Here is a 24,307-nt window from a genome sequence, read left to right on the forward strand (position 1 = left end):
TGTGAAAAACTGAGTTGAAATGTAATTGGCTAAGGTGTATGTAAACTTCCGACTTCAACTGTAGTTCTCAATAAATAGTTGAGTACTCAAACGGACGTCAAAGCTCAATCTTTAAACAGATATTATAAAACATTTAAATACTGTAAAACTATTTGTGGAATGTGCATTGTGGCTGACAAAGTTCCATTTAGTCTTGAAGACACTGTTCATTTGCTTTGACTTGGTGTTCCATTTGTGCGTATGCGGAGCACAGCTAAAAAGACACTAAGCCAACCATCCAGGAATGAAATGGTTCAATTTGAGGGGCAAGGCCATATGGACTTCAAGAGGTGCCCAATCCGCCAGGGCACCAAGGCCATTAGCCAATTAAATTGATTTGAAAACTGAAACAGTAGCCATTTTATTAAGAAAAACAAGTGTGTGAAAATGTACATAAATAATTAGCCTACTTGTAGCCTAAGTGTAGGTGATGGGCTGTAGCCAATACACACAGACTGTCATGTCCTGACCAATGCTGCCATGAGGGAGGTGTCTGAAAATGTAGCCAAACTTAAAGGAGACTTTCTCTTTAAAAAAAATGTTTAACGTATGCATGCTAAAACGCCAGTCATATGACAAATATAATGTAGGATAATTATTTATATCTAAAGGCTTGATTGTGTTGACCATACTTGAAGCACTGTTCGTTCAGATCAAGGCCAGTGCCTGTTCCACACTGCAACATCACCCACCTTGTGATCTGAGCAGTGGCAGTCAACATTTTGAAACGATTTGACCGTAAATGTAATTGTTTAAAACCTGGATGTTTTTGTCCTTTTTATGAAGCATCTCTTACCATGTTCCGATCATAGGAATGTTAAAGGCTTTTGTATAAACACTTCCTCTTTTATGCAATTGAAACCAGTATTTCTCTCATGTTCTCAACTTTCTTTCGTTGATGTTGTCATCTGTCAGCATGCATTTTGGTGTGCTTTTGAGAACAGTGTTCCTGCTAATTGCATTTTGAAACACTTGCGCTTATAGCCTACTGCCGTGTGCGCATTGCTGCGACTATAATGTGAAGAAATAGCCTAATAGTTTATCAACATTTTCAACTAAACGTTCTGATCTGTTGCATCAGCCTCATTGCTTTTAAATGTTTTTTTTATGTACAGTGGTGGATTAATTGGGGATCTATCGTATCCACAACTCCCTGAGTACAGTATGTTTGGAATATTTCTTTCTCGCACAGAAGGACAAGCTCACCAATAGAATAGGTCAACCTGTGTACTTTGATAGTAGATTTGTTTTCGCTGTTACTCCTCTTGTTTGCTGACAAAAGTAAATATTGACAGTTCTAGCATCTTCAATATGAAGGCCGCGTGCCGTTGTCTGTCTTCACTTGTTGCCTACTTCGGCGCTGTGATGCCTTTGAGAAGGACCATGTGGATCATGTGACGGGCATTGGCAAATAAGAATTGAGATCTGAGTGAGCCATGTGGAGTGAGGTGCTTTGGAGGGAATTATAATTATATTCAGCCCAAGGGTACAATGGCTACTTAATCAAGAAGCAAGTGGATGTAGGTAGTCGACACATTCATTGTGATTCCCCCTTGTCTTCAATCTCTTAAGTTGGAAAGAATGCTTAGTAGCCTTTTTCCACCAAAGACCCAAAAATATGAAATGGAAAGACATTGCTGCCCTTTCCAGTATCATTTAACACATGGCGAAAGATGTGAAACAAGTTTGGTGGCAAGTAAAAGTCCCCAATGGAGTCTTGAGGTATAAGGTATTCACATATCTCAATCAGGGACTTTTGCTGTTTAGGAAATGATTTATGCCTCCCACAACTCACCTTATTAAATAACCTTTATTACAACGTGCTTGTTAACATGTAGCGTGTGACGTTAAACATCTCATTCTGTGCTTCTAGGCACAGCACTACTGTGCCATATGCTGTGTATCTTATCCAAAAATGAAAGCTGTTACATTAATGAGTCTAATGCTACTGGTGTGTGCCTTTTTAGGGTTGTTATGATTAGAGGTTGACCGACTAATCGGAATGGCCGATTTTAATTAGAGCCAATTTCAAGTTTTCTTAACAATTGGTAATCGGCACTTTTGGACACCGATCATGGCCGATTACATTGTACTCCACGAGGAGACTGCGTGGCAGGCTGACTACCTGTTATGTGAGTGCAGCAAGGAGCCAAGGTAAGGTGCTAGCTAGCATTAAACATACCTTTATAAAAAAACAATCAATATTAACATAATCACTAGTTAACTACACATGGTTGATGATATTACTAGTTTATCTAGCTTGTCCTGCGTTGCATATAATCGATGCGGTGCCTGTTAATTTATCATTGAATCACAGCCTACTTTGCCAAACGGGTGATTTTAAACAAGCTCATTTGTGAAAAAAAGTGTACCTAACCATAAACATCAACACCTTTCTTAAAATCAATACACAAGTATATTTTTAAACCTGCATATTTAGTTAATATTGCCTGCTAACATGAATTTCTTTTAACTAGGGAAATTGTGCCCCTTCTCTTGCGTTCTGTGCAACAGAGTCGGGCTATATGCAGCAGTTTGGGCCACCTGGCTCGTTGTGAATTGTGTGAAGACCATTTCTTCCTAACAAAGACAGCCAACTTCGCCAAACGGGGGATGATTTAACAAAAGCGCATTTGTGAAAAACGCACAATCGTTGCACGAATGTACCTTACCATAAACATCCATACCTTTCTTAAAATCAATACACAGAACTATATAAAAAAAATAAAAAAAACTTGCATATTTAGTTAACAGAAATCCAGGTTGGCAGGCAATATTAAACTAGGGAAATTGTCACTTCTCTTGCGTTCTGTGCAACAGATTCGGGGTATATGCAACAGTTTGGGCCGCCTGGCTCGTTGAGAACTAATTTGCCAGAATTGTACGTAATTATGACATAACATTGATGGTTGTGCAATGTATTTGGACTTATGGATGTCATCCGTTAGATACAATTATTGGAACGGTTCTGTATTTCACTGAAATAACAAACGTCTTGTTTTCGAGATGATAGTTTCCGGATTTGACAATATTAATGACCCAAGGCTCGTATTTCTGTGTGTTATTATGTTACGATTAAGTATATGATTTGATAGAGCATTCTGACTGAGCGGTGGAAGGCAGCAGCAAGCTCGTAAGCATTCATTCAAACGTTTGCCAGCAGCTTTTCGCTGTGCTTCAAGCATTGAGCTGTTTATGACTTCAAGCCTATCAACTCCCGAGATTAGGCTGGTGTAACCGATGTGAAATGGCTAGCTAGTTAGCGGGGTGCGCGTTAATAGCATTTCAAACGTCACTCGCTCTGAGACTTGGAGTAGTTGTTCCCCTTGCTCTTTTTGTTTTTTCCTGGTTCGAGCCCAGGTAGGGAGTGAGGAGAGGGACGGAAGCTATACTGTTACCCTGGCAATACTAAAGTGCCTATAAGAACATCCCAATAGTCAAAGGTATATGGAATACAAATGGTATGGAGGGAAATAGTCCTATAAATACTATTAGCCACAGCCTAAAACCTCTTAGCTGGGAATATTGAAGACTCGTGTTAAATGGAACCACCTGCTTTCAGATGTTCTCATGTTCTGAGCAAGGAACTTAAATGTTAGCTTTCTTACATGGCACATATTGCACTTTTACTTTCTTCTCCAACACTTTGTTTTTGCATTATTTAAACCAAATTGAACATGTTTCATTATTTATTTGAGGCTAAATTGATTTTTATTTATGTATTATATTAAGTTAAAATAAGTGTTCATTCAGTATTGTTGTAATTGTCATTATTACAAATAAAAAATAAATAAAAAAGAGGCCGATTTTAGTCTATCCGATTTTTTTATTTTTTTTTGGCCTCCATAATCAGTATTGACGTTGAATAATCATACTACGATAACAGATTTCCTATGGCGAAAAAAAGAATGTATATTAGACAAATCTCTGGTCCTATAAAATCCAATTTTATTTTAAAATGTGGGTGCTATAGCTTGCAAAATAAACTAAGTCACATAATGCTCTTTTTCTTACATTTAGTGTTGTCACGATACCAGAATTTTTACTTTGATGCTGATAACCGGTTTAGTATCACAATACTTGATACCATCACAAAAAAGGCTTATCATCCGAAGTCACAGAATGGCACTTGATCCAGACAGATGAACTCAGTTACTGATCTGTCCAATCGTTGGGCGTCTTGAGTCCAAGTAGTTACATTTTGAGCATTTTTATGTCCATTTTTAGACAGCCATGTATGCATTAATTTAATCCATTATACAATCGATTAGACTTTGTTTTGTAGTTAGGTTGTTTTACCAATGGTAAACGTGTATTTTAATAGTATCTATTGATAAACTGGGTAAATCAAGATGCAGCCTAGGTCTATTCACAATACAGGTGAATACATATCATTCAATAGGAGTGTGTGCATGCATTGAGTCAAGCTTATTTTAGCTGATTGCATGGGGCTCCAGATGACAAAAAATCCCTTCCATTTAGGACTTATTTTATTGGCAACTTCTAAGAGAACATAGCTTTATTATACTGATTTAACACCATTTGCATAGAAGAAACAATTTATTTTATAAAAGTGCGTGCAGTCTTTTAAAGAAATGTAAGACACCAATTGCGAGGCGGAATGTGGCTATGGAATCTAGTGGAAACCAGAGCGGAGGCAAAGGAAGACTAAGTCAATTAATTTTTTGGGGGGTGACAATCCGCTTTGAAATCAGCATGTTTTGCATATTATCACAAAATAAAGTATTAGGGTAGTGTATTCAGCCGTCAGCTAGCAAGTGAAGGTGACCTACTATTAAAGCAGGAAGCTACCAGTATCGTTTTGCATTGTAAAAGTGTTCCAACCTGTATAGACATTGTTTAAGTTTTTTTCCCCCTGGATCATTTGAATCCTTTTCCAGTCCACTGTCTTATCTTCCCTGGGTCTGGAGCTCAACGTGACCGAGGCCTCCCATCTATAGACGGGCGGATCAGTCCAAACTGTGTTTAGTATATAAGGGACTTTGACCTATCCCGGTCAACAAACGAAAGCTTCCCTGGCCGTTTGCCTAACTAGAGCAATAAAACCATGCTGTGTGCTCTGTCCACTATGACAGTGACAAACTCCTCCCCCCTCCCTGTCTATAGTTAGTTAATTATGATTCGCATCCTCCCCAAAATAACATTTCCCATCAGGCTACTGGGGAAAAGTGAATCTCTCCCCTCTGTGACAGAGGGAGGGAGGCGCTGAGGCTTTTTATTGGGAAAGGTCAAGCAGACCTGAAATGCTCGGAAGCATTGACACAGTAGTCAGTGACGTCTGCCCAGTTTCTATAGCAGCCAGGTCAGATGTGAGCGGGAGAGTGGGGAATTATAGAATTGCGTGACTGGATTATGGGTTTGTCGTTCCTCCTATCTTGGTCTCAGTGGCACTTGTTTGGTTTTGATGTCAGATTTCAACTTGCTCTTGGTGTGTGTTTTGTGTATGCTTGACTGGACAGAGTCCACTGAACTTGTAATGCAGCATTTGTGAAATATGACCCGGGCAAACAGACCGAAGCGCTCAATTCAAAGAAAGGGGCCTGTTCCATTATTGTATCAAACTGAAGAAAGACACAAACAAAGTAAACGTCTCCCTCTTGAATACTCACAGCCCCATGAATTGTCCACAGCTAAGAATCATTACTAAGGTTTTCCATTAAGGGGTTTGGCTCCAACTATGACTTTAAACTTGTAACTAGATTATGGATATTGGTGTGTTACTTTAACATAGGCTAATCTAAGTCACACCTAAAGGCCTATTGGGTGTGGATTGCAAAACGAGTAGCCTAGCGTACACAATGTGGATTATCCATTCTTCAAGCTGCCTCTGTCTGTAAGCTTTGGCTCAGGTGGATTTAACCGTAACTCCTTAGCCGTCAGTCCATCTGTGTTCGTTTGTGACGTGGGGTTTGATGGAGGGAGAATGACTCGGAGGGTAGCAGCCAGCAGCAGAAGTGATGAAACCGAAGCCCATGAAATGGAAATTGGTCACGGCGACGAATCAGCAGCCGCCAAGTCAGAAGCTCACACAGCCGTGTCTTTCTCATCAGAGTGCTTATTCCCTGACAATCTGATGCTTAGCCGCTCCTCAACTCCTTGTGAGCCAGTTTGACAGCACAGATGGACAACCACAGACACAGCCTCGGAAGCATCAGAGAGCTCACAGTGAAGACGATGGGAGGTCATGCTGAATGTGATGTTTCTGAAAGCTCTGGGAGTACCCAGGTGATAATAGTAAACTATTTGTTGTGCGTTGACTCTGCCTGTGGTTGAGAAGGGTCCACAGGGACCGTCACTGTGTGAAGCAGGTGGAATGACTGAGCCCAGCGTGTGCAGGACTGGGTTGGATGCAGCGCTGGACCCTTTTCTGACAGCAGCCAGTGGAGAGTAACTGTTACAGACATGCTCCTTTGCCTCAGGACTTTCAGGGCTCTAATAGTAAAGCGTTCAACACAACCCTCCACTACAGTCTCCTCTTTATCCCAATCAGTTGTGCTCTATCTGATAGTTAGTAATAACACTTACCCCCCTGTTTTTAATCCCGACCTTCAGCTCCACTCAACCCCTCCATCTATATCTTAACACCATCCAATTTTTTTGTTCTATTTGCTGTGATGTTTCACAAGTTGTAAGTTCACATACACTTAGGCTGGAGTCATTAAAACTTGTTTTTCAACCACTCCACAAATTTCTTGTTAACAAATTATAGTTTTGGCAAGCCGGTTAAGACACAAATTCTGTCCAAGACAAGTAATTTTCCAACAATTGTTTACTGTCAGATTATTTCCCTTTATAATTCACTGTATCACAATTCCAGTGGGTCAGAAGTTTACATATACTAACTTGACTGTGCCTTTAAACAGCTTGGAACATTCCAGAAAATGTCATGGCTTTAGAAGCTTCTCATAGGCTAATTGACATCATTTGAGTCAATTGGAGGTGTACCTGTGGATGTATTTCAAGGCCTACCTTCAAACTCAGTGCCTCTTTGCTTGACATCATGGGAAAATCAAAAGAAATCAGCCAAGCCTCAGAAAGAAAAAAAAAAAGTAGACCACCAGTCTGGTTCATCCTTGGGAGCAATTTCCTGAACGCCTGAAGGTACCACATTCATCTGTACAAACAATAGTACGCAAGGTTTGCTACTGCATATGGGGACAAAGATTGTACTTTTTGGAGAAAAGTCCTCTGGTCTGAAACAAATATAACTGTTTTTGGCCACAATGACCATCGTTATATTTGGAGGAAAAAGGGGGAAGCTTGCAAGCCGAAGAACACCATCCCAACCGTGAAGCACGGGGGTGGCAGCATCATGTTGTGGCGGTGCTTTGCTGCAGGAGGGACTGGTGCACTTCACAAAATAGATGGCATCATGAGGATTGAAAATGATGTGGATATATTGAAGCAACATCTCAAGACATCAGTCAGGAAGTTAAAGCTTGGTCTCAAATGGGTCTTCCAAATGGACAATGACCCCAAGCATACTTCCAAAGTTGTGGCAAAATGGCTTAAGAACAACAAAGTCAAGGAATTTGAGTGGCCATCACAAAGCCCTGACCTGCCATAGGATTGAGAACTGAAAAACCGTGTGCGAGCAAGGAGGCCTACAAACCTTACTCCGTTACACCAGCTCTGTCAGGAGGAATGGGCCAAAATTCACTCCACTTATTGTGGAAGGCTACCCAACACGTTTGACCCAAGTTTAACAATTTAAAGGCAATGCTAGCAAATACTAATTGAGTGTATGTAAACTTCTGACCCACTGGGAATGTGATGAAAGACATAAAAGCTTAAATAAATCCTTCTCTACTATTATTCTGACATTTCACATTCTTAAAATAAAGTGGTGATCCTAATTGACCTAAGACAGGGAATTTTACGAGGATTAAATGTCAGGAATTGTGAAACTGAGTTTAAATGCATTTGGCTAAGGTGTATGTAAACTTACGACTTCAACTGTACGTTCTTAACCTTTCTATTCTCATAGTTTCAACACATTGTAACTTAAACATTTTGGCCAAAATTATTATATTGTTGTTCAACTATGACTTTTCAAATCACCCAGTAGTAAAATCGGCAGTGTTAGCTCCAGGTAAATGTTGCGCATCAACCATTCCTGGACCTGCGACCAAAAACAAGGTTCATATGTGCAGTACCAAAACAAATGATCTGATTCGGTCTCTTCGCAGCAGAATCTGCAGAACTGTTATGGTTGTATCCTATATTTATAGAGTGAGAGATTTTATATAGAGGGAGAGATTTATATAGTTATACACAATTCCTGCAACCAATAGAATGTTATAATTTAACAATTCTAAGTTTTGAATCCAGCTTTGTTTTGTGTATCAGTACATGAAAGATCTCTTCCAAACTATTTTGGAATCTGTGGCACAGCTGTCAATGTGTTGGTCCTTAAATTAAACTGGTATACTTTAACACCTTTTAAATTTTTTATTCATCACAATTTGCTTTATCCAATTTTGGTCTTTAATGCATGGCCAACAGACAAGTTCCTTACTTTTCCCCCTTCCACTTGCCTCTACCATTTTTGCAGTAATGCTACAATTAGTTGGTTGTGATTTTGGGTAGAGCTGAAGTTTCCATTGCCCTAACAAGTGGCATAGGTGGTTGCCCTGTCAGGTGGTGTGGTAATGGGTGTGGTTGGTGCTGTTTTAAATCGGTCTGGATTTAGCAGCGAAGAGAAATGTTGCTAATTTCCTGCAAATCTATTAATTGTTTTCTCATTGTCTATGGGGTTTTCTAGTTCTCAAAGATTATATTCTTAAACAAATATATAGGTAAATTAGCTTTTCTACATACTTTCTGTCAAAATGACTAAATCCAATCGCAAAGCTTTTCTCCATCCCGGAAATTAATGTTTTTTTTGTGTGGTGGCAATAGCAGTGGTGGTGCGCATAAATGTATCTAAGTGGAAACACTGATTTTGTTTTGTGTGTGTATTGTGTTATTCATGATGTCTTCTCTGGAACCGACAAGCAAACATGTTCACTAGCATTTTCTCATGGAGTCTGTTGCCCCAACTCGGACTACTAGATAACTAGTAATCCCAGAGGGGATTGTCTGCTTGCATAGTAGTGTCTTCATAATGGAGATCAGCTTTGTTTGTGTGGGGCTGTACTAAGATGAACTTGTGGCCATTTTCTATTTGCACATTGCTATTAGTATGGTCACACTACAAGCAGGCAAAGTTGACTGGCAGGGCTTTTAAAATAGGAATGAGCAACTGACAAAAAGTCCTTCTGTAGGTTACCTTCTCATTCTTCCCTGATCCAGCCTATATTCCACTATGCTTACAGTATGCCTAATTCTGTACTTTGGTGTTTTTGAGCAGCATCCCTCCTACATTCCTTTAGTCTGCTGAAGTGTGGGGGCCTACCTGAACTCATGTTTATAATACTATCTTGTCTCCTGAAACAGGAATCTGCCAAGGTTTCTGACCTGAACCCCAATGCGAAAGCATGGGCCAATCACATGCTTAACCTGGACACCACCACTGGGACTGCAGATCCACCTGCTCTCCAGCCATGGAAGGACGGCTGCGTTAGCAGCTCCGCTAACCCTGGGCCAGAAGGTCAGCCATTTTAAGGACCGGATGAGGATAGTCCTTGTTACCGTGTCCCTGTCTGAGTCTCAAATGGCACCCTATTCCCTACAAAGTGCACTACTTTTGACCAAAAACAGTGCAATATGTAGGGAATAGGGTGCCATTTGGGACACACTCCATGTCGTCACGGCACATGCAGTGAATCATTTATCAATTTAGAGGGAGAGCTATGAATATTACCAAGCTATCCTTTCATCTAACTCATGAGCATAATCACTTATTTTAATGTGCAGAAGTTAAGATTAGCCAAGTTTAGCTGCCGTGGCTTAACAAGGGAATGGTGGAGACATGGAAATGATCAATTAGTTTTATTCTGATTTGACACAGCTTTTAATTTATTTAACCAGGTAGGCCAGTTGAACAAATTCTCATTTACAGCTGCGACCTGGCCAAGATAAAGCAAAGCAGTGCGACAAAAACAACACTGAGTTACACAAACAAACGTAAAGTCAATAACACAATATAAAAATCTATGTGCAGTGTGTGCAAATGTAGGGCGGTAGGGCAATAAATAGGCCATAGAGGTGAAATAATTACAATTTAGCATTAACACTGGAGTGATGTGCAAGTAGAAATACTGGGGTGCAAAAGAGAGAGGATAAGTAACAATATGGGGATGAGGTAGTTGGGTGTGCTATTTACAGATTGGCTGTGTACAGGTACCGTGATGGGTAAGCTGCTCTGACAGCTGATGCTTAACTTGTTATGGCTGCAATCCCGCTAACGGGATCGGTATGACAACTACCAGTGAAAATAGAGGCCGCCAAATTCAAACCACAGATCTCATAATTACAATTCCTAAAACATACATGTGTCTTATATCATTTTAAATGTAATCTTGTTGTTAATCCCACCACAGTGTCCGATTTTCAAATATGCTTTTCAGCAAAAGCACTACAAACGATTGTTATTTCTCCACCAAACCACAATAAGCCCAGCCATTTTCCAGCGAAATATAGCATTCACAAAAAGCAGAAATAGAGAAAATGAATCCCTGACCTTGAATTATCTTCATCAGATGGCACTCATAGGACATAGGACATAATGTTACACAATACATGCATGTTTTGTTTGATAAAGTTCATATTTATATAAAAAAAAAAATTGGAGTTTACATTGGCGTATTAGATTCACTTGTTCCAAAAACATTAAGTGATTTTGCATAGCCTCATCGTTTCAACAGAAATACTCATCATAAATGTAGATGATAATACAAATTATACACATGGAATTATAGATATACCTCTCCTTAATGCAACCGCTGTGTCAGATTTCAAAAAAAGTTTACGGAAAAAGCAACCCATGCAATAATCTGAGACGGAGCTCAGAACAGTAGCCAAATTAGCCGCCATGTTGGAGTCAACAGAAACCAGAAAATGCATGATAAATGTTTCCTTACCTTTGAACTTCATCAGAATGCAGTCCTAGGAATCCCAGGTCCACAATAAATGCTTGATTTGTTCGAAAATGTCTGTTATTTATGTCCAATTAGCTACTTTGGTTAGCTCGTTTGGTAAACAATCACAAAGCGCGTCGACTATAATGTGACAATGTCCAAAAGTTCCGTAACAGTCAGTAGAAACATGTCAAACGATGTACTGAATACATTTTTAGAATGTTGTTTACATATATCTTGAATAACGTTCCTACCGGAGAATTAGAATGACTTCAGATGACCGGTGGAATGCAGGTCTTTCCCCTGTGAACACGCATTGTGAAAGCATGGTCAACTCGTGGCAGTGGTGACTATTTCCTGTCTCATTCGACGCACCTTCATATTAGTCATCAGACAAATTGCTATTGACTGTTGACATCTAGTGGAAGGCGTAGGAAGTGAAAACTCATCCATATCTCGCTGTAATTTCAATGAGCTTGGTTGAATCTGCCTCCCCCAGAAAAAATCCAATCAGGAAGTGGAATTTCTCAGGTTTTTGCCTGCAATATGAGTTCTGTTATACTCACAGACATAATTCAAACAGTTTTAGAAACTTCAGTGTTTTCTATCCAATACTAATAATAATATGCATATACAGTGGGGCAAAAGTATTTAGTCAGCCACCAATTGTGCAAGTTCTCCCACTTAAAAAGATGAGGCCTGTAATTTTCATCATAGGTACACTTCAACTATGACAGACAAAATGAGAAACAAAATCCAGAAAATCACATTGTAGGATTTTTGATGAATTTATTTGCAAATTATGGTGGAAAATAAGCATTTGGTCACCTACAAACAAGCAAGATTTCTGGCTCTCACAGACCTGTAACTTCTTCTTTAAGAGGCTCCTCTGTCCTGCACTCGTTACCTGTATTAATGGCACCTGTTTGAACTTGTTATCAGTGTAAAAGACACCTGTCCACAACCTCAGTCACACTCAACTCCACTATGGCCAAGACCAAAGAGCTGTCAAAGGACACCAGAAACAAAATTGTAGACCTGCACCAGGCTGGGAAGACTGAATCTGCAATAGGTAAGCAGCTTGGTTTGAAGAAATCAACTGTGGGAGCAATTATTAGGAAATGGAAGACATAGAAGACCACTGATAATCTCCCTCGATCTGGGGCTCCACGCAAGATCTCATCCCCGTGGGGTCAAAATGATCACAAGAACGGTGAGCAAAAATCCCAGAACCACACAGGGGGACCTAGTGAATGACCTGCAGAGAGCTGGGACCAAACTAACAAAGCCTACCATCAGTAACACACAACGTCGCCAGGGACTCAAATCCTGCAGTGCCAGACGTGTCCCCCTGCTTAAGCCAGTACATGTCCAGGCCCGTCTGAAGTTTGCTAGAGAGCATTTGGATGATCCAGAAGAAGATTGGGAGAATGTCAAATGGTCAGATGAAACCAAAATATAACTTTTTGGTAAAAACTCAACTTGTCTGGTTTTTGGAGGACCAAAGAATGCTGAGTTGCATCCAAAGAACACCATACCTACTGTGAAGCATGGTGGAAACATCATGCTTTGGGGCTGTTTTTCTGCAAAGTGACCAGGACGACTGATCCGTGTAAAGGAAAGAATGAATGGGGCCATGTATCGTGAGATTTTGAGTGAAAACCTCCTTCCATCAGCAAGGGCATTGAAGATGAAACGTGGCTGGGTCTTTCAGCATGACGATGATCCCAAACACACCGCCCGGGCAACGAAGGAGTGGCTTCGTAAGAAGCATTTCAAGGTCCTGGAGTGGCCTAGCCAGTCTCCAGATCTCAACCCCATAGAAAATCTTTGGAGGGAGTTGAAAGTCTGTGTTGCCCAGCAACAGCCCCAAAACATCACTGCTCTAGAGGAGATCTGCATGGAGGAATGGGCCAAAATACCAGCAACAGTGTGTGAAAACCTTGTGAAGACTTACAGAAAACGTTTGACCTCTGTCATTGCCAACAAAGGGTATATAACAAAGTATTGAGAAACTTTTGTTATTGACCAAATGCTTATTTTCCATCATAATTTGCAAATAAATTTATTAAAAATCCTACAACGTGATTTTCTGGGGTTTTTTTTCTTCTAATTTTCGTCTGTCATAGTTGAAGTGTACCTATGATGAAAATTACAGGCCTCATCTTTTTAAGTGGGAGAACTTTAACAATTGGTGGCTGACTAAATATTTTTTTGCCCCACTGTACAAACACACACAGAGACACAGAAAAGAGTCGGCCTGAGAATTGAACCCTGTGGCACCCCCATCGGCTGCGAGGTCTGGACAACAAGCCCTCCGATTTTACACACTGAACTCTGTCAGAGAAGTAGTTGGTGGACCAGCGGAGGCAGTCATTAGAGAAACCAAGGCTGCTGAATCTGCCGATAAGAATAGAGTGATTGACAGTCAAGCCTTGGCCAGGTCGATGAAGACGGCTGCACAGTGCTGTCTTTTATCGATGGTGGTTATGATATCGTTTAGGACCTTGTTTGTGGCTGAGGTGCACCCATGACCAGCTCGGAAACCAGATTGCATAGTGGAGAAGGTACGGTGGGATTCGGAATGGTCTGTGATCTGTTTGTTAACTTGGCTTTTGAAGACCGTAGAAAGGCAGGGTAGGATAGATATACGTTTGTAGCAGTTTGTGTCAAGAGTGTCTTCCACTTTGAAGAGGGGGATGACTGGGGCAGCTTCCCAATCTTTGGGGATCTCAGATGATATGAAAGAGAGGTTGAACAGGCTAGTAATAGGGGTTGCAACAATTCTGGCGGATAATTTTAGAACGAGAGGGCCCAGCTGATTTGTAGGGATCCAGATTTTGCACCTCTTTCAGAACATCAGCTGTCTGTATTTGGGTGAAGGAGAAGTGGGGGGCTTGGGCAAGTTGCTGCAGGGGGTGCTGAGATGTTGGCCGAGGTAGGGGTAGCCAGGTGGAAAGCATGGCCAGCCGTAGAGAAATGCTTATTGACATTATTGTCGATTTATTGGTGGTGAGTTTCCTATGCTCAGTGCAGTGGGCAGCTGGGAGGAGGTGCTCTTATTCTCCATGGACTTTAGTGTCCCAAAACCTTTTGGAATTAGTGCTACAGGATGCAAATTTCTGTTAGCTTTCCTAAGGTTAGCTTTTTCAAACGGAGTATTTTGGTTCCTGACTTCCCTGAAAAGTTGCATATCGTGGGGGCTTTTCGATGCTAATGCAGAATGCCACAGGATGTTTTTGTGGTGGTAAAGGGCAGGGGTGAAGCTTCTAATGTTAACATGTTAACATGCATGAAACCAAGGCTTTTACGGTTACAGAAGTAGACAAATGAGAGCGCCTGGGTTATGGGAGTGGTGCTGGGGGATGCAGGGCCTGGGTTATCCTACTCCGTTGATATAGAGGTTAAGGGTACGGCTAAAGGATACACGAACTGGGCGTCTAGTGCGTTTGGAACAGAGAGTTAAAGGAGCATATTTCTGGGCGTGGAAGAATAGATTCAAGGCATAATGTACTGACAAGGGTATGGTAGGATGTGAAGACAGTGGAGGTAAACCTAGGCATTGAGTGATGATGAGAGAGGTTTTGTCTCTAGAGGCACCATTTAAGCCAGGTTACTACTGCATAACGTGTATTGTTTCTCCAAGTTTATCCATCACAGTAGCTCCTAGCTAATGTTAACCACGTGGTTGGTTGTCTCCGTGTTACTCTTTCCAGGCTGTGAAGCCAGCGAAGACCAAGTGTTTGAAGGGACCCTACTAGCTGACCCAGATGAGCCGGTGGCGGTGATACTGGCAGAGCCAGCTCCCATGGCTGCCACCGTCACCCTGGAGTGCTCCGACCATGCTGCATACCCAGAGTCTGGCCAGGAGGAAACTCACACAGGTGGGATCTTCATCCACTGGAGACAATTCATTTGAGTTGAGCAAAGCGTCTGAAAGTGATGCACAATTATAGAAATAAGTAGATGCACTGATCTCCCTGCATGCTTATAGACCAAAAAAAGCTGCAGATGAGGAGCTGCGTGGGTAGGAGTGTCTGTTTCCTCAACTAGCAGAGGGACGGATAGACAAGTTTGCGCTCTGTCAGAATGTGCATCTCCAGTTCATCTTTTTTCCTTACCCTCGCCCTATTTGCTAGAAATTATGCACATTGATAGCTTGTTAGCTAGCAAACATCCTTGCCCTTTGATTTATCATAGTATTAGGCTAACAAGAGGCAGCAGCAATCTAAATGATCCGACCATAACATGCGAGGAGAAGTGATTGGATGAAATTATGTAACGAATTGAGTAGACGAGAAATACAGCTTTGCTCTATCCAATCAGAGCAGCAGGGTCAACGTACAGCCCTTCTCTTTACAGACATGAAAACTAGCCAGTTGAGTTATTTAGACCAGTGTTTCCCAACCCTGGTCCTCGAGTACCCCCAACAGTACACATTGTAACACTGGACAAGCCACCTGATTCAAGTGGTCAACTAATCATCAATCCCTCAATTAACTGAATGAGGTCTTTGCCCAGGGCTACAACAGAAATGTGTTCTGTTGGGAGTACTGGTGGACCAGGGTTGGGAAACACTGATTTAGACCACGTAGCTCCACGCACTTGATTGAAAGATGCTCACGGGCACCTGAAAATTACTTTTTCAGATTGTGGATAAAAAAATACTCTGATCATAATCGTATCAGGACAATTGCCTATATCCGTTATCCGAATACTAGGCACACCCCACATACAAATGGTATTCAGAATTCACTGCAACATTATTTTTAGAATATTAGAGATGTACGTTATGCATCAATGATTTTGTTTTGACTTTGTGGAGTTTCCTGTAGAACAGGTATTTTATAATAATAGCCTACACGGTACTGCATGTAATGAAATGAATGGTCGCATGTCACAATAGTGCACTACATAGGGATTAAGCTGCCATTTGGGACTTGGCCATTGAGTTGAATGAAATTAATAGTCTCATGTCATGAAAGTGACTGAGTATTGGGTTGTCTATTCCCCCTGTGTGATGAGCAGGCAGTGAGACCCAGCAGGAGATCCCTCAAGAGGACCTCCGGGAACACCTGAAGAAGACCCTGGAGTTTTGTCTTTCCCGGTGAGTAACAGCCATACTACACACTGGCTATGTCACAAATTACATACTTATTCCCTGTATAGTGCACTACTTTTGACCAGATCCAATAGTGCTCTGGTCAATGGGCCCTGGGTGAAAGTAGTGCACTTTATACAGGGGGTTAAAGGTCTGTTGCTGCAGTGAATTGCCATCAAATGGATTCTTTTTTTCTCCCCAATGTTGAAAAGGACTGGAATTGGTCAAACTCACAGTTGAATAGAAAATTATCCTCTTTCCCTAAAAGCATGAAGTTCATGACTTTTTTTACATGAAAGGGGAGGTTAACGTGGCCCCAGAGAATCGATCTGTCAGTGTCAGTCAATGGATTTTGTCTTGTTGCTTTAACCCTTGTGTATAGGAAATAGGTTGCCATTTGGTACACAAGCATTGTCTACTACAATACAGCCAATAATGCAGCAACCATATAAACTACAGTCGAGCAGCACAGATGCACAGCTCTGCCATTACAGAACACCAAACCCGCCAGACAGAATTGACTCTTAGGGGAGGTAGCTAGGGGATTAATTTACACCACAACTGTTATGCTAGTTATGCTCTTCTCCAAAATTGTCGATCCCAGGTTGTAGTTTTAATTATTAAAAAAAACATTTTTCTCCCCAATTTCATGATATCCGATTTGGTAGTTAGTCTTGTCTAATCGCTGCAACTCCCATACGGACTGGCGAGACAAAGGTCGAGAGCCGTACGTCCTCCGAAACCCAACCAAGCTGCACTGCTTCTTGACACAATGCCCACTTAACCCGGATGCCAGCTGCACCAATTTGTCGGAGGAAACGCTGTACATCTGGCAACCGTGTCAGCGTGCATTGCACCTGGTGGACTCGGGAGAGGCGGCTCCACAGGAGTCGCTAGAGCGCGATGGGACAAGAACATCCACGCCGGCTAAACCCTCCCCTAACTTGGACGACGCTGGGCCAGCTGTGTGCCGCCCCATGGGTCTCCTGGTCGTGGCCGGCTGCGACAGAGCCTGGCCACGGACCAGCATCTGTAGTGGCACAGCTAGCACTGTGATGCAGGGCCTTAGGCCACTGAGACACTCGGGAGGCCGGGCTGTAGATTTTGTTGATGGTGAATAAGTGCTGCCCATGCTAGAATGCAGCCAGTAAAATTTGTTGCTATGATGATGCACAGCGGTCGCATTCTCATTAGTTCTATCTCTGCCGTTTGTGGAAGGCGTGCTCTAAATGAACGCTTCATTTCATGCTTTCAAAAATACACTTGTGGCTGCTGTAGGGAGGAGTGACTTAGGCTACAGGGAGGGACTCAACTTTTTTGTCTTTTCTCTCAGAGAGAATCTGTCCAGCGACATGTATCTTATCTCTCAGATGGATAGTGACCAATATGTACCAATCGTGACGGTAGCTAATCTGGACCACGTCAAGAAACTCAGCACGGATGTGGAGTTGATCGTCGATATCCTACGATGTAAGTGACACTCTTAAAATGTTTTTTATTTATTTTTTATTTTTGTATTTTTAACTAGACTATTAAACGTTTACTTATAGCATTTTTTTTGTTGATACTAAAGAGACATGGTTTCTATTTTAAATTCACTGGACTTGTATATTTCCCTGCCTCCATAGCTCTGCCGTTGGTCCAGGTGGATGAGAAAGGGGAGAAGGTGAGACCCAACCAGAACCGCTGCATCGTCATCCTCAGAGAGGTCCCTGAGAGCACTCCCATAGAGGTACGTTCACTGGCTAGCTTCTGGCCACGATCCTTAGGGTTCTGTTCAAAAGTTGTGCGCTAAATGGGGAATAGGGTGTCGTTTGGGACAAAGATTCAGTCTGGACCATCTGGTAAAGAAACCATGCATTTAGAATGATTTTATTTTAAACAATGAAATATGCTGACTACAAATGGTCAGTGGGTGCGCTCGCCCTGAGACGCCGGCAAGGCAAACCCCCGGCCCAAATGTTTTTTCCAATTGCGGGAAAAACCAAGTCCCACCCGATGCCCGGGCAGGCATAGAATTGAGCTACTCTTAACTGTCCAGGACCAGCACACGCATCACAGCGTTAAAGCCAAAGCATAAATTGTGAAACCAAAACATACAATAATTCCATCCCCACCCTCACCCCTGATTGGAGGACCTTAAACATTTATACTGTACATTTGTGCATATAATTATTCTAACACTCATCTATTCCACCCTTCAGACATGCCACAGATCAACCGATCTTTCCCTATAAATCATTGTCATACCATTCTCCCATGGTGTCTCACTAGGGACTGGAACCTCCCCATCTGCAACATTTCTGCCGAAATTGCTAAAGAAAAAGTTTTACCCAAGAGCACAATGATATTTCCTGTTGACTGATCCTTCAAATCCGCCAGCAATGCAGTTTGCAGTTCTAACTGCCCCCTGATATTATGGCATAAGAAACCAAATACTACATTAGACTGTATCCAGTATGGCAGAAAGTGGAACAAAATAACAGGTTTTTAACAAGATAAGGTCATTCTAGTACAAGCTCTTATGTGATTACGCTATATGTGTGTTTTAACCATGGCATTGTAGGTAATTTCCTGTTTTGAGTGCACAGCACACTACTCTAGCGTAATATTTTCTAAGAGTTGTTTTCCTGGAATTGTTAACATTTCCTGGAATGGTGTAAAAACCTGTCTCTGCGTCCATGATTCGTTTGCACACCTTCCTCCTAGCCATGTTATAGACACGCTGTTGTTGGACTTTGAGAAAGTAATTGTAATGGCACATTGTTTTGATAATGTAGTGTTTAGAGGTTTCATTGTGCCTCATGTGCCAGTCAGTACCATGTCGTGCAGTGTGACAAATTAAAGGGTGCCATTTTTAGCAGTTCAAAACATTTGAATGGTGTTATGGTCAGTTATTTCAGTCTGAACCGCACTCCCATCGGGGAATATTGACTAAATTTGACGTTGATAGGGCCCACTCCTCTCGTATTTTTTTGTTTATTACATAGATAAGAGGGAGGTGCTGAAAATATCAGTTTGCTAGATTCGATCGCATGCTGCAGCAATGTGTTCCGGAGGCAGCAGCTTAGACCGCAAAACCACCCCAAGCCACAATCGACACCAAGGAGTTTTGACATTAAGCTTGACATGTGCTCTTGTTTTGCAGGAGGTCGAGGCTCTTTTTAAAGGAGAGAACTTACCTAAATTCATCAATTCTGAGTTTGCCTACAACGACAACTGGTTTATCACCTTTGAATCGGAAGCAGATGCACAACAGGTCAGAAACATTCAAGAATGTTGCACTATTGTAGGATTTAGTAATGGTGCATGAAGCACCTTGTTCCCCGAACACGTCATGTTTTAGGATTGTAGGTCTGGGTCCGTGAAACTGCCATGCTACCTGCCACTAACTGCCCTGCTATGGGTTTGGTGGTCTGGTTTACTATTGCTAGTTGCTACCATACAGTGTTTCATACTGGCCATAAGCTTACATTCGTGGGTATTAAAAACAATCCTGCTCTGTCTGAAGTTTTCATTTATCCTATTTTCCAGGCATATCAGTATCTTCGTGAAGAAGTGAAAACCTTCCAAGGGAAGCCTATTAAGGTAAGCTAATTAACTATTGAACTTTAATTAAAGTAATATGAACATGACCCATAAACTGTATACTATACTGTCAATTCTGGAGTATTTCCAAGTATGGTGGTTCAGAACCTTTTCCGTCAGCAGAACAACCAGAACGAATGCTTTCCCCTCCAGTATATAACATAATTCAATCTGCAGTTGTTGTATGGGTTCATTTAGTGTTGATGTGACATAATACCGCAGACAAATGTAGCTTTTTTTATCAAAATCTTTCTGCACCGCTTGGAAATGCTTACTTTGCTGATAGGTTTGAAATGCTTACTTTGCTGATAGGTTTGAAATGCTTACTTTGCTGATAGGTTTGAAATGCTTACTTTGCTGATAGGTTTGAAATGCTTACTTTGCTGATAGGTTTGAAATGCTTACTTTGCTGATAGGTTTGAAATGCTTACTTTGCTGATAGGTTTGAGGAAAATGTTCTGTTCTCAACTCTAATCTCAGGCACGGATAAAGGCGAAGGCAATCGCTATTAACACTTTTATGCCAAAGAATGGCTACCGCCCGGTGGAGGTTCACCCTTACGCTCAGCAGCAGCAGCAACAACGTTACACCTCCTACTACATACCTCCAGTGTACAGCCCTCAGCAGCAGTTCCCCCTCTACAGTCTCATCACTCCACAGGCCTGGTCAGCCACCCACAGCTTCATAGACCCTTCGCTGGTGAGGACAACAGGCGTGCCCACACACAACCTAAAATCTAGTTTAGGGTTGCAAAATTCCAGTAACTTTCAAAAAAGTCTGGTTTTCACTCCTGATTCTGGGAATTTTCCAACTGGAATTTCTGGGAAACCTGGACATTTTTAGAAAGTGACTGGGATTTTGGCCACTTACCACCCACAAGGCTACAATGCATGCCATTCTTAATTTCGCTGTATAATATGCTACTAGAACTCTTATAAAAGTCAATGATTTTGTTTCCTTTTCTAACAGGTTACCCAATTTCACAACACTCAATTTATCAATGGATTTACAACATCCCATAGTTTTAAACCAGCGACGTCTCCTCTTGCTGGTGTTAGGCACTACTCTCCCAGGAATAGGTGGGTACACTGAGACTCACCATCTGATGTAGACAATACCAACCCGTGCCTGTATTCACAAAGCATCTCACAATAGGAGTGCTGATCTAGGATCAGGTCCCCCCTCGTATATAAGGTCAATCTGATTTGTATATACAGTATATCAGCACTCTTACTATTGAGTCGTTGTGAATATGGGCCCAGAATTCTATATTGCTGTGCTTAGGATCTTCAAATATGATATTGTTTCTTTTCAGGAATCACACTCACAGTAAACCTCACCTGAGGCCCACAATACCTATCATGGACCAGCGTGGCACAGGGCTCCTAGACAGCCCCACCATCTTCAACTTCCCCACGGAGCGAATTCTGAACGGGGTACCGCGGGGTTCCCCCCAAATGACGCGCCTCCCGAGCCAGAACAGAACCAGGTTACCCCCCTCCACCATGACCTACCCCAGGAGAGACATCAGTACAGGTCGGTTGGAGCCCGTCAGCACTGACTACTCACTGGGCATGGGCCGGGGAAGGTAAGGTATCCTCCACTATCTGCATGATAATCACCACCATAGACCTCCATAGGCTGTTTCCCAAATGGTACCCTATTTGTTATTTAGTGCACAACTTTAGTCCCAGGCCCGTAGGGCTCTGGTCAAAAGTAGTGCACTGGATAGGGTGCTATTTGGGGCGGATTATAGTATTACAACAAAGTGAGCATGGTGCTCACGTTTTGAATTGTTAACATTTCTGTTATGCTAAGTTAGGCTTCAAATAGTATACAAATGTCTGTGAATTTTTCAAATATTCTCTTAAATGACAAATATTTATGGTTCTAGGAAAAAGAGGGACGACAACAAGTTTACAGTAAGTACAAGTTTTTTAAATTGATCTCCTCTTAGACTAGTCTGACTTGGAAGAGCCATCAGTGGTGCTGCTGCAAGCTTTTCAGGCAGTGACATCTTCTGACTGAATTGCAATATTGCAGGTCTTTTGTACGTACAGTTGGCTGGTTTTGTGGGTGTCCCAAATTGCACCCTATTCCTTATATGGTGCACTATATAGGCAATAAATAGGGTGCCATTTGGGATGCAGTCTTTACTCTGTGACTGTTTGATGCTGTTCTGTTGTGTAGAGAGTGGCTACCCAGTCTGACGGTGTTTGATGCTGTTCTGTTGTGTAGAGAGTGGCTACCCAGTCTGACGGTGTTTGATGCTGTTCTATTGTATAGAGAATGGCTACCCAGTCGCCACCCCCTCCTCAGAAGCCCCCGTCCCCCAGCTTTGAGCTGGGGCTCTCCAGCTTCCCCCCTTTGCCTGGGGCCGCAGGCCACCTCAAAACCCCTGACGACATGTTTGAGAACAAACTGGCCAGCATGGTATTAGGAGCCACAAAGGACAGGGTCAGTATCTACCAACACAAGCTCTCATCTCTAGGCCACCATACTCTGTGTGTCCCAAATGGCACCCTATTCCATATATAGTGCACTACTTTTGACCAGTGAATATGGTGCCAATTGGGACTCAGACAAGCTCTTATCTCCAAGCCACCATACTCAATCACTCAACTCAACATTTCAGCTTTGCCGTTAGTAGTATTGTTGTTCATGTCTTTTTGTATTGTTCCAGAATGTAAGCGTTGATGCCAGCTCTGCAGGTGCCCTCCCCTCAGGAGGACCCAAGGAGCCACTAAGGACAGTCACTTCTCCACAGCCCCCGAACCTCCAGCCCACTGCCCCCCTGAACCCAGGACCAGCCTCTGGCCCTGTCCATGTTTCCTCCCAACCTGCAGAGTGAGTGTAGGACATGTTTTCCCTTCATGTAACACGATGGATCCAAAATGTGTAAGCATGCCCCCACTAACATGATTTGTATAGAAAAACAGAACAGTGTGCTTTACATCTCACACATATTTTGTCTCACCATTTCCTTGTCAGTGTGTCCCATTTGAAAACGTGGAACACCATTGTTGTTGATGTCAACTGAATTTGTGTAGAATGAGAGAACATAACTGACTTAGAAGCATTTCATGTCATTCACATCATTGTGTGAAATGAATGTTTGTTTTTCAGGGAAGTGAAGGTTCTGGAGGTGAATCAGGAGACTCAGGTCTCTATGGAGCGCATCACTACCGCTCTGTACACTGCTAGCAAATCTGTTCAAGTCAATGGTACTGCTACAGTAAGTAAGCTGTCTAAAGCATTTTAAACATAATCAATCAGGTCCATTTTCCATATTATTAGCTGAAAGATTTTTTGATAGTCATAGATAAAGGTAACTGCCCAAATACAGGAAACTCCAACATAAAGTGTCTTAATAGGGAGGCGTGCTACCACGAGCCAAAAGCACTTCAATACACCTTGGCATAGATTCTTCAAGCGTCTGGAACTCTATTGGAGGGATGTGACACCATTCTTCCACAATAAATTCCTTAATTTGGTGTTTTGTTGATGGTGGAAAAATCGGTCTTAGGCACCGGTCCAGAATCTCCCGTAAGTGTTTAATTGGGTTGAGATCTGATGACTGAGATGGCCATGGCACATGGTTTACATCGTTTTCATGCTCATCTGACCATTGTGACAACCCGTGCCCTGTGGATGGGGGCATTGTCATCCTAGGGGGGAAAAGCCATGGTAGCCAAAATAATGATCTGCCCAGTATTTTTATACATGACCCAAAGCATGATGGGATGTTAATTGCTTAATTAACTCAGGAACCACAGTTGTATGGAAGCACCTGCTTTAAAAATTATTTTTATCCCTCATGGGGCGGCAGGGTAGCCTAGCGGTTAGAGCATTGGACTAGTAACCGAAAGGTTCAAATCCCCGAGCTGCCAAGGTACAAATCTGTCGTTCTGCCCCTGAACAGGCAGTTAACCCACTGTTCCTAGGCCGTCATTGAAAATAAGAATTTGTTCTTAACTGACTTGCCTAGTTAAATAAAGGTAAAAAAAAAAAAAAATGCTGAAGTGTTTACATTATTTTGGCAGTTACCTGTAAATGTTGATTTGTGGCCGGTAATAATCATGTTTTCTGGACTTTAATGTGTGTCAAACCAGTGGGCATAGTCAATGTCCTATGAAATGAATCACCTACAAGTATGTGTTTTTGTTTTGTGGTTAGGAACTACGAAAGCCCTCTTACGCTGAGATCTGCCAGAGGATTAAAGACCACGCTCCGACACTACAGGCCCCTAAAGAGGCCAAACCAGCCAGCAGCGCTGCCTCCGCAGGAGAGGAGAGGAAGTGCACTGACGCAGCCCCAGGGGACAGGGGTGAGCCAAAGGTCCCCCGAGAGACATACCCATGCTCCTCCAAGTCTGCCACCCTCGGCAGACCCCGAGAGGTCCGGAGACCGACCGGCCGGTGGCCTTCACCACCCCCCAACCACCCAGGGAAGGGTGCCAGCAGCAAAGATCTCAACACTCCCCCAAAGTCCCCGCAGTAACCCCCCCACTGCAATCAAGTCAATTTCAAAACAAAAA

General features: G+C 42.3%; 1 protein-coding gene across 2 annotated transcripts in view; it reads left to right on the forward strand.

Annotated features, from left to right (window-relative positions):
• The window catches only part of LOC139376039 (la-related protein 4B-like), a 31,885-nt gene extending 7,578 nt beyond the window's left edge, over positions 1-24,307 (forward strand). Inside the window, exons 3-17 of one of the 2 annotated variants that reach the window (XM_071118135.1) lie at positions 9,499-9,652; positions 14,798-14,965; positions 16,110-16,188; positions 17,516-17,652; positions 17,811-17,914; positions 19,331-19,441; positions 19,717-19,770; positions 20,251-20,469; positions 20,740-20,849; positions 21,086-21,358; positions 21,665-21,692; positions 22,057-22,227; positions 22,454-22,617; positions 22,897-23,005; positions 23,947-24,307. In XM_071118135.1, the coding sequence (XP_070974236.1) occupies positions 9,499-9,652; positions 14,798-14,965; positions 16,110-16,188; positions 17,516-17,652; positions 17,811-17,914; positions 19,331-19,441; positions 19,717-19,770; positions 20,251-20,469; positions 20,740-20,849; positions 21,086-21,358; positions 21,665-21,692; positions 22,057-22,227; positions 22,454-22,617; positions 22,897-23,005; positions 23,947-24,270 (2,205 nt within the window). In that variant the 3' untranslated portion in view covers positions 24,271-24,307. Of the gene's footprint in view, positions 1-9,498; positions 9,653-14,797; positions 14,966-16,109; positions 16,189-17,515; positions 17,653-17,810; positions 17,915-19,330; positions 19,442-19,716; positions 19,771-20,250; positions 20,470-20,739; positions 20,850-21,085; positions 21,359-21,664; positions 21,693-22,056; positions 22,228-22,453; positions 22,669-22,896; positions 23,006-23,946 lie in introns of those variants that run through there. The other variant, XM_071118136.1, reaches the window with a different exon arrangement.

The sequence above is a fragment of the Oncorhynchus clarkii genome, chromosome 20 (assembly GCF_045791955.1).
Source record: "Oncorhynchus clarkii lewisi isolate Uvic-CL-2024 chromosome 20, UVic_Ocla_1.0, whole genome shotgun sequence".
Classification (NCBI taxonomy): Eukaryota; Metazoa; Chordata; class Actinopteri; order Salmoniformes; family Salmonidae; genus Oncorhynchus; species Oncorhynchus clarkii.